We start from the raw sequence: 11,281 nt of genomic DNA on the forward strand, positions 1-11,281 counted from the left end.
AACTTTATTTGGGACTTCATAAAAATAAATAAATAAATAATTCATTGTCATATTTCAAATCTCATTTTCAAACATATGAAAATTTAAAAATTTAAAATAATAATCTAGGGTGTTTTAGTCTTTTAGCTGAAAATGGAATGAATTTGTCACTTTTCAAAAGCCTTGGATGTATTTGTAGATTATTATTTTAAACCTTAACAACCAAAAATTTTAATCTCCTTAAAGATGTAGATTCTTCCATATGGCCAACGGGTGATAATATCAAAAGTCATATTCATCAAAGCTTTACAAAAGAAAACAGGGACTTAATTGAAAATAACAAAGCACATGGGTTGAGAATAAGGACAATCTAAATTTATTGGTATTGAGACATAAAATTTGGCTTTAGCTTGAAGAAAGGTAGACCAAGATCACTAGGATGCACTAATATATTGGGGGGCTGAAGTAAGTGTTGAAAAAAAACAGGGTGGCTCAAAATTTGAGTGAAGTTTGTCTTGTTACCAAACAGTCTTATTCGTTTGAAGCGACAGAAAACCAATTTATTTTAAGTTTTTACGTCTCCTTTAATGGCCCCAAAAAGATGAACAACTTTCTACAAGAAGTAAAAGTTCTACGTTTAGAGATTTCTTATATTTTGTAGGGGCATTTATTATTCTTTAAGAGGCTTTTCTGATAGACTTCTTCCCTGGAAGTTAGAGATTTAGCTGTTTCTCAAGGCATAAAACGTTTAAAACTTAAAAACTTCACCAACTCCTAAAGGACTTACAAAACTTGGCCATCTCTCAAGCTTGAAGAGTAGTAAAGACTCAATTGTCATGGTTGTCTTTATGATCCAATTAAGTCATGTTAAAATAAAATGACAATTTCATCCATTAGGTTCAGCTTAAGTAACACTTTTGTAAAAGTTTTTGTAATTTTTTGGTCCCTGTCACTAGCAATCCTCAGGTACCAAAAGTTACCAAAGACATACTCACTCAGGGACCAGATTGTCATTAGCCCTTTCTATGAGAAACTACAAATCATACACTTCCCTTACCATTATTTTCAGAACAAAATAATTTCCCTTTCATATTACATTAAAGCGAGAGCTTCATATTTTCCAACCATCACTGGATCTTATTGCAATCAATACCACTACGGAAAAAATTTAGATATTTATATATGATTATAAATATGTAAATGGACTAATTCAACACAAATGATATGAGTCTTATTGCCCAAAAAAAAAAAAAACTACTGGGGAAAAAAATGAATAAGAATATAAACCATGATTAACAGGGTTCCCATGACCCGGCATCGTATTCCACAATGCAAATCTACAAGCTTTCATCATCATCGCTCTAATATGATGATCCTCAGGAAAGTATTATTGCTATCCTAGAATTTTTTTCTCCAATCTATTCCCACATGCATATTCACTGTATAACAACTTTGCCAAGTCCATCAAAAGCTTGCATGTCATCCAGACAAAAATTAAAAAATTTTCACAATATCACCCCGCCTAACTAGGAAAATGAATGACCGGATCTTGGCAGGTTCCAGTAATGCCCCTAGACTCAGCAATCATTTCGTTTTTACCAAATTTACAAGGAGCCACTCACTAGATCACTTCAGATCATCAAAGGCAACCAGAAGAATCATTTAAATAACCCAGCATTTTACACCAGCATAAGGCCTCTGTCATATGAATAATCGAGCCTGCACTGACAATTATCAATAGCACAAACATTAAACATGGCAACCTAATATGAAATTAGCATGAACTCAGCACAGTCAAATTAGCAAACTTTGAAACCAACTGAATATGCAAAATTGTCTTTGAATTGGTTGGGTGGACTCAAGAATCCAATAGAAACTGAAATACACACACCTTCATCTTTCAATCATATGGAGTCACTTTCCCTGGATAACTCTGTAATTAAGAACCAAGTCCTCAGGTTTCTTCCATACATATGCCCTCACAGTAGCTAAACTCATCTCTGAAGATAATACCTGGAAATGTGGCTAAAATGGTTTAATCTTCATTGAAAGAGAAACAACTAGTCATATAGATAAAACGACAATGGATAGCATAAATATGACATTAAGAACAGCAGCAGTTTAAGCTAAAACAATGATTTCTCAGCCTACGGATATACAGGACTAGGAGAACTGTATCCAGTTGCAAGCTTCTTTCTCATTTTACTTAATGTATTGCTATCTTAAGTAAAGCCTCAGCACCACAAATCCAGGACTAAAGAAAAAATTGATAAAGCTTAAAATTATTCAACATCAAATATATAATTTACTTGCCTGATTATTGCACAAGATCTCTATTGAAGGTTTATTTTTTTGCCATGGCTTCAAACCAGATTGGAACGAATCTCCCACTGCTGAATGCTGTAATGGACCTCCAGCAAGACCAGGAAATTTTCCATCAGAATTTACACCATCTGATGGTTTGTCAAAAACCATCTTCTCCACGACATAATTAACAACCTACATTAACATAGCAGTAAAGCCAAGATGGTCATGGTCCCAGTAAAAATAACATGATGGTACAAGGGAATAGACAAATAACTTAACAAATCAGGGCATTATTTTATTTGATAATCCTTCAAGTTAAAGAATACTCCAAAACCTAATAGTAGAATATTAACAATTATGATATAAATAAGAACTTGTTCAAGCTTCACATGCAGTAGAACCATTTTATTACATGCTTGGAATTATTACACGTAGCCAAGCAGCCTCTCTGCTTCCTGGAGAATACCATTCTGCGTCATTTCTACTTAAGTTCCTCCATAGAATATCACATGTTGGGAGAGATAATATCAGGGGAAAAAGAAATAATTATGTTATAGCCAAAATAGACCAGCTCATCCACAACGATTGCCATAATAGGTTTAAGAACAAAATTAACACAATTCTTTTAAATATTAAATGAAAAAAGAGTAAGTAGCATATTTTCTCAGATAACAATGCAATGATAACACATACTTATGAAGCAGCAGTGTTGAAGAAAGTAAGAAACAAATAAAACTCGAAGCAAGTGCACTTACTTATCTTACAAGAAAGCCACATAAAAGTTTCTAGACTGTAAATGCCCCAATTTGAAACTAATTTACCTTGTGTATTCTCAATATTCGAGGTGCACTTAGTTTCCCCTGGCTCAGGACCTGCACAGCTGTACCTTCACATGGATGCAGGTAAAAGCTACACCTGAATAATCAAACACAAACTTTTACTAGAGGCAGAAGACCATGCTTAACCATAAACTGCTGATAAACAATATACAATAGCATGGTCACTAAGGTATCCTAATAGTCTAATTCCTTCTAGTAGCAGCAGAAGTCAAATCTTTCATGGCACAAAGAGTATGCATGTTGTCATCTATGACTTGTATTTACACGTTGTTGTCAGAGTCACAAAAGCAAACAAGGAGTCCATGACAGCAAATACAAAGTAGCCCTTCAGAAAGAAAGCTATACAACTATGTATGAGTAACTAGTATTACATTGAGTTCAATGTTTCCTTATAATAAAAAAATTCAAACGTGTAAGGAATCTCTGACTATCTAATCATTATGGACATGAAACTAGTCCTTACAACATAACCCTCCAAAAAAAGAATTAATTTGACAATCCCATCACAATTGAGCTGAATAAAAGGAAAGAGAACAAACTAAATGTCCCTTGAAGACTGCAACCACAATTTCACAGGACCAAACTTTATCATAATTTTCCAGATGAATATGAATGAGTGAATAACAAACAACAAGCACAAAAAATTACTTGGTATTTTCTCTGGGAGGCAAGCGATTATTCAAAACACAATCAAGACACCAATAAGGGAAGTCCTTATCATCTTCAGTTCCATCTAAGTCGGTAATTTTTTTTCTCCATGGACCTCCTTGAGAACCCTCAGTAATTATTGATGGCGGGGAAATGGTTGAAAATTCAAATGGAGGATAGACCATGGAATCATTTTCAGCATTAACATCCACCTCAATTCTTGAATGGGTAAAGCTTCTAGTAGTGATATCCTTGCCAGACAAAACATCCCCATTAGCAGAAGCTTGTGAACCCACTTTGTGCCTTCTTTTGGCCAGCCAATGAACCAATAAACCTTTAAGTGTTTCACGAGCCAGATTAACCTGTGGATTGCACAAGTCAATGAAACAAGACCACTTCAAACTCTAAATATATTACAAACATTCAAGATAACTGAAAAATCTATTCGATTAAAATTATCAAATCTAACTCATTCCAATATTAAGGGGGAGATTCTAGTAAGTTCAGGAACTATTGGAAGTTGACACTACACTTTTTTTTTAAGTTTATTTAGTAGCTGTACACTCCTCTACAAAATTGGTTACGCACGACATCAAAAATGTGGTGTTGACCTTTGTTCATTGACAAATCTAAAGGAGATACAGTATACCCCCTTATTATTACAATAAATTTGATTAAAAACAAGTATATTTATTGTTGTTTGTGTATTGCCTGAAGCCATTGTCAACAAGATAGATGTTTACCTTATCATCCTCAGGTTTTCCAGCAATTTGAAGGTCTGCTGAATACATCTCTGCAGAGAAGCATTGTGGTGTGTCTAAATGAATGGACAAACTTCCGAGCCTGGTATCCACAGTGAACCATGCAGGAATGCTTACCTGGAGCACAAAGGGAAATCAACAGTAAGATTCAACATATACTTAAAAAACTATGAGATAATTTCCCAGGAAAACACATTGCACCATAAAAGCAACATACTAAACATACCATCTCAAATAACTGTTCCTTTTTCTCCTCAAACGATACCTACAAAAATTATCACACATCAATGTAGCAGCAATACCACATACCAACAATCAGATAGTTCTAGTGAGACAAAAGAAAATAACGGAAAAATAAGAAGAAAATCTCCTGGTTACCTTTCCATAGTCCTCAACCACAATGCCTCGGGTGATTTCCCATAGCTTTACTGAACCAGCAGTATCCTATCAAATAGGCACAACATATCAGTTAGAGAAAAACCTAAATGCCACAGCTAGACTTTTAATTGAATATACAATATTCACCTTAGTCAAGACATGCCTTCGGTTGTTTAAAATTTCATGCTGCACTATTCCTGGGGTTCCAGGAATTGTAAAAGTTGGTTCTTTATAAACAGGAACCTATGAAAAGTTCAAACCAACAGTACCCAATAATCAAAGTGTGTTACATAATAATCATAAGAAATTCTCATCCAAGCAAAAACTGAATATTGAGAGGAAAAGCAATTCAGCCAGCACTTAAGGTGGATTGAATATGAAAAAACAGATGTTTATGAATCAACTATCAATCAACACAATAACCATTTGAGACACTAAAACTATCCCTGAGTCCAATTAATCCTCAGCTATCAACCCAAAAATGCACCATCAGTGATGGAAAATCCATGGGACGTACAACTTCAAAACTGGGATTTCTACTGGGAACACAAGAAATGACAACATGCAACAGCAACAATTGCACAATTAACAGACAAGTATACAATTACTTACCAGGGTAGATCCTTCCAAGGAAACCCTTGCCCTTGAAAATGACAAATTTCCAGCTAAGAATGAACCACCTCTTTGAAAGACTTGTTGAGGATTACGTCCTTCAGCCGGCCACCTATGAACCGATGAATCAGTCGTTGCAGCCCATATATTATCATCATGCAATGCTAATTGCAGAATGGGGTGTTCCCCTGTGCAAAGCAGAAGAGACTCTCTTGTTGCCAAGTCTGTCAAGTATAACTGAGGAAAAATGCACAATTGAGTACCAAAGCTATACACTAGAAACTGATTAAAAAACATGAGGGAAGATTTGCTTTTATAATGTCTTTTTACAAATAAAGACACTTACAGAGAGGTCTCTCCCACCACTATAAACATGATTAAATGTTGGGGTGCTTGCAAGTGCCCAAACAGAATCTGTATGCACAGCATAAGAATGCACACATCGCTGTTGACCAAGATCCCATAACCTATGGACATAATCCACATCAATTAAAGAAAATTTCTTATGCAAATAAAGCAACAAAAATGACAACCTACCTGATCATAGAGTCAGAGGATCCCGATAAGCAAAACCTGCAAGAATGAAAAGCAAATAAATAGAAACTCAATTATCAAACAAAACCCATTAAACAATAACCTATAATCTTATTTCAAGAGCAATACAAAAAAATTCTAACATTAAGCAGCATTGCCCATCAGCAACCCCCCTCTCATGTAACAACATGCATATGAAGTATATTATCAGCTCTTTGAAGATACTTGATGAATTTGAGACAAATATGATCAAATTACAATGAAATTCAGACCAGACCACTATCCAAGTAAAACAGATATCATGTAGCCAATGACTCTATGCAGCCAACCTGCCAGTAGAATCTAGAAGCAGAGCTCTAATGTTATCCGTATGCCCTCTTAGCTTCATAGTCTTCGAACCAGTTCTTGGGTCCCAAACACGAACAACCTAGAGGAAGCATGAAAACTAGATAAAATTTATCTCACTTACAAACATGACAACATCAGAATGCAAAAATGAAAATTATAATTAACTATACCTTCTCAGTTCCACCAGAGACAAGAAGAGTTCCACTATCATTCATAGCCAACGCATAGACAGACTCCTTATGGCCTTTTGCAGCAACAGGTACATATCCATGTGACTGACTTGTGTGCACAGAAATGCTGTTGCTCGAACTAATAGTTCGCAAACTTGTTATTGGTAAAGAATTCCCAAAACCATTGACACCATTTGAACAATCTTCTTCCATTGCATCACTTGGTTTTGAAAGTGGAGTAGCTGTAGCTTCAATATCCCATATGAAAACCTCCCCACCAAGACCACCAGAAGCAACAATATTGCTCTAAAATGCACGATACTAAAATAGGATCAGGAAAATGGCTTTGATAAATTAGCAATTTTTGCAAATAAATTGAATTAAAGCTTATACAGCAAGATTTCACTGACAGGAACCTTTCATCAAAGAAGTTAATAATACCCACGAAATTCGACATAGACATTACATTTTTTTCTGCCGCTGCGAGACAAGTAACATAGTCAGAGTGCTGACGCAGAGTCCTGGTACAAGTTCCATCAGAAAAGCAATTCCATGTCTGGAATATCTCAACCCAAAACACAACAAACTAATCAAAAAAAATTACAAAGATGGCAGACTACAAGAGCATCAAAATTTATGAATATCAACAAACCTTGAGGGTAGTATCTGAAGAGCAGGAAACAAGTGTATTATCACCTGCAAGTACAGCATCATTAACCTGCACAACCACAGACATTCAGCACGTGTTAAAGGAGGGCTAGCAGTTTATGCATTCAAATTAATAAGCATCAACCAAAACCCTGACTTATCATGCATAATGAAGAATTAGAACTAAATAGTAATAATCAAAAAAGGGTACCCAATCAACATGTGACTCCAAAGTAGCAGAGCAGCTAGCAGCATCTTCAGCCAGTGTCCATCTCTTTAATGTGCCATCTCGGCTTCCCGTGAATAGGTAATCGCAGCCATCAGTTGCCGATGCCTTTGATACAGCCAAACAGTTTATGCCAGCACAATGCTGGAAGATGAACATTCCCAACATATCAACATAAGGATCTATAAGGTCAATTACAACCTCTTTCCAGTAAAGACAAAGAAGCTCAAGGTTGAGAAGAAGGCAACAACTATAATAAACAATAAGCATGACACATGAATATGACTGATTTCAAAATATGGATGGGTCTCATAATTGAACTTCCAGTTATCTTCCCAGCATAAGAATAAAAAGCAAAAAATAAAAATAAAAACATAACTCAACTTGATTAAAAAAACTGCTCAAAAAATTTACTTTCTTATTGACCAACAACAACGTGATGTTAGAGTTTTATAGTGAATACATCATTAATTAATAAACTCAGAATTTTAGTAAGTACTCAACTTAATGATGCTCAAAATTAATCCTTAGTAAAAATGAATATAGCATCAATATCTTAACTATACAGAGATGGAGGTGTGTCTCACAAAATGGCAATCTGGCAAAAGAGAAAACAATAAACTTCAAAATTAATAAAAAAATCACTTCACCTTCGTGTGATCAGCATCATTTATCACATATGTCAACCTCCTCTCTTTACGGGGCCGAGTAGAATTGGTGTTGTTACTCGCACTACCCACCCGGTGCATCGCAATTCCTTAAACAAAAATAAATAAAAAATATGTCAATAACCAATCACATAAAAATTCATTTCAGCTGAGAAAATTAAGAATCAATATTTATGGTTTATCACTAGAACAACATACCCATCATAACCATGATGGTAACAAACATATAAATTATAAGGTCATGTGTCATCCTATATTTACTTCCACCATAAAGACGATCAACATCAATGAATTGTTAAATCATACTGCCAATGGCACTACTGGCAGTTTAACTTTAATCTTTCATTTATAACCACAATTTTGTTTCAGTACAGAAACAGTCTGGAATCAGCAACAAATGCATCCCCGTGCAGTGATTAAGAATACGGATTCTTTATCTTTCAGTCCTTTCACGCTAACTTCATAAGCTAAATCCAAATGAAAACCCTAAGCAAGAAAACAAAACATGCTAAAACAGATTGAAGCCATGTTGACCAAAATGCCCAGTAGAATAATCGTTACATAAAAATAAATAAATAACCAGAAGATGTAGTGAGAGACGTCAATCAGTAACCATCTAAAATCCCACTTAATTTGTCACTAAAAAAAAATGAAACGACAACCATGATAGCCACTATTATCGTCATCAACATGATTGAGGAAACTGCAAATCGAAACCCTAAAATTAGTGAGAAAACGAAAGGAATTAACGAACCTAATGCGAGGCAATGAAATCAAGTGAGAGCAATATATTGAATGATCGCTGAAAATTCAGTCATTCAAAAAATAATACCAACAATACAAACAAATTAAACAAAGAAATTAAAAATAAAAAGCTTACCAGTGTCGTGATATGTCAATCGAGGAACAAAATTCAAATATAAACCCTATAAATTGATATGTACTGATACGCTTGTGTGGGGGAGAAAGAAAAGAGATTGAAGACTACAAAAAAAAAAAAAAAATGAAAATGAAAATAAAAACAGATTGAAGAACTGAACGGGAAAGTAAAAAGTCAAAAGCCTCTCTTATCATGAAAAAATGATATTTAATGAAAATAAATAAAAAGGCCTCATCTATCTGTCCTTAGCACAGGGGAACGACGCCGTTTTTGCTTTTTAAAAAAATAAATGTATTGAATTTCTGACTTTTTCATCATATGTTTTTATTTTATTTGTAGTTGAAGCCTTGATCTAAGAGTTATAATTGATTATTTCGGTTTTCTCCCTTATATTTATTGAATTAAATGATAAAAAATTTTGATATTTTAAAAATAATTAAAAACAAAAACAAAATCAATAATTTACTACTTTTAATAATACTTAGTTTACATATAAATATCAAATTTTAAACTTATCTAGTTTAATAAGTATGAGATATATAACTGAATCTTGAATTTATTGATTTCTTTTAAATCTATCTCAGATAGATAATATTTTGTCAAAATATATAATATGATAAATTAATATTATGTATTCATAATTTGCCCTTTTGGGGCAACTTAATTTATTTTTATAACTTTAATATTGACATTATGGCATATGGTAGGTACCACATGGGGCATGCACGAAACAAACTTAAAAACACAATTATTTTTGATTAATTATGATTTATTTTAAGGGATTTGTAGCTTTTAAGAAGCAAATAAAGATTATAATCAAATAAATAGTATAGAGTATGAAGGATTTAATGTAACTTATCCCATTAATTACCAAATTAAATGAGAAGATAAGATTTGTTGGAAAAAAGGAAAATATCAAGCTCTAATGTGTAAGAAAGTTTGAAGGGTCAAACAAAAAAGCATCATAAATTACATCGAAAGGCCGGTTTGAAGATGTGGGCGGATTTATACTTGGGGAGGTAAAAAAGTTGTGATGAAATTTCACCTAATAAGCAAGCATAGTAGAAATAAACCCAACTATAGTTAATTTTTTCCTTTTTTTTCACCTCTCTTTTACTTCTCTTTATAGTCAATGGGTTGATAAGAAAAAAAAAAAAAGTTGAAAATGAATTGGAGGGATTTCAATTTTCTTTTTTAATGAATTGGTTGAGGTATTTTCTACCTCAATAATTTTTAATTAACAATATTTTTTTTAATTCAAAATACAATTTTATTCTCTAATATTATATACTTTATTGACAAACTGATATTGTAAAGTTGTATGTTTGATATATCATTTATTTAAATTTGTTTAAATTGTCTCTTTAAAGACATAATATAAAATATTTTATTTAAATTATTTATAATTTAAAATAATTCAATCATATTAAAATATATTTACGAATGGAGAAAGAGAGAGTTATAGACTATTTCAATTTAATTTTTTTTATCTTAATATATACAACCGATAAAACTTTTAAAATTTTCATAATATTAATGTATTTTATTGTTATTCAAGATTTGACCCACTAAATTTGATTTTTGATACTAGGTTTTAAAAGAAATTTGTCTATAACTTAAAGTTTAACATTTGATAAATCTTTAAATCTGTTTCAATAAGATTAAAATTCATCATTTTAAATAATGATGCATGTTTATTGTTTGCACAAGTCTTTCTTTTAAGTATTTAAAATATTAATTTTACCCTTAAATTAATAATCTTATTTATCGATTAACTCATCATTTTCTTATTATAGTTAGTGAATTAATTGGATCATTTTTTTTTTAGAATCTATCCAAATTTTGTGGGTTTTTTCTTTTTTTTTGTGTAAAAGGGTTTTCATCTATTGGTCGAAATCTATGTCATCAGCACAAGAAGTTGGAATATATTTTTTTTATTACGATTACATGATTATATTGAGACATGTATCACATTTAGTCATGGGCACTAACTTTATTTTTTGATAAATCCGATTTCAATGACGGTCAAGATTTTTTTCTAAGAGAATATTTCGGTAAGTACCATGAGAAAATTGACGGTTGATAATGACCAACCAATATTCTGGAATGCATCAAAAGAAATTTAAAAAGAAAAGTGAAGAAAGTACTATTTAAAAAAAAAAAGAAGATGGAAATTGCTTTAAGAATAAGAAGGTTCCACTGGACTTCTTAACTTTTTGCAAACCAATGGACCATAAATAATATAAACTTCAATTGTATTTTAAAATCCAACGGCCCAAAAAA

The 11,281-nt window shown here is 32.7% G+C and overlaps 1 protein-coding gene across 3 annotated transcripts; it reads right to left on the reverse strand.

Moving 5' to 3' along the window:
* Positions 1 to 1,249: 1,249 nt before the first annotated feature.
* On the reverse strand, positions 1,250 to 9,182 carry LOC123209117 (WD repeat-containing protein 48-like). Of its 3 annotated transcripts, none has more exons than XM_044626887.1 (19): positions 8,999 to 9,182; positions 8,101 to 8,207; positions 7,436 to 7,594; positions 7,229 to 7,294; positions 7,043 to 7,132; positions 6,577 to 6,882; positions 6,388 to 6,485; positions 6,062 to 6,097; positions 5,871 to 5,991; positions 5,525 to 5,761; positions 5,060 to 5,155; positions 4,913 to 4,978; positions 4,761 to 4,799; positions 4,517 to 4,651; positions 3,774 to 4,135; positions 3,108 to 3,201; positions 2,293 to 2,478; positions 1,871 to 1,992; positions 1,250 to 1,698 (listed from the first exon to the last, which is right to left on the reverse strand). In XM_044626887.1, the coding sequence occupies exons 2-18, from the start codon at positions 8,197 to 8,199 to the stop codon at positions 1,894 to 1,896; spliced, it is 2,289 nt and encodes a 762-aa protein (XP_044482822.1). In that variant the 5' UTR covers positions 8,200 to 8,207; positions 8,999 to 9,182; the 3' UTR covers positions 1,250 to 1,698; positions 1,871 to 1,893. The 3 variants fall into 3 exon arrangements, with proteins under 3 accessions (XP_044482822.1, XP_044482820.1, XP_044482819.1); XM_044626885.1 differs by lacking the exon at positions 8,999 to 9,182 and adding an exon at positions 8,317 to 8,658; XM_044626884.1 differs by lacking the exon at positions 8,999 to 9,182 and adding an exon at positions 8,317 to 8,567 and having other exon boundaries at positions 1,250 to 1,703.
* Positions 9,183 to 11,281: the final 2,099 nt, after the last annotated feature.

Source organism: Mangifera indica, chromosome 2 (assembly GCF_011075055.1).
Source record: "Mangifera indica cultivar Alphonso chromosome 2, CATAS_Mindica_2.1, whole genome shotgun sequence".
NCBI lineage: Eukaryota > Viridiplantae > Streptophyta > Magnoliopsida > Sapindales > Anacardiaceae > Mangifera > Mangifera indica.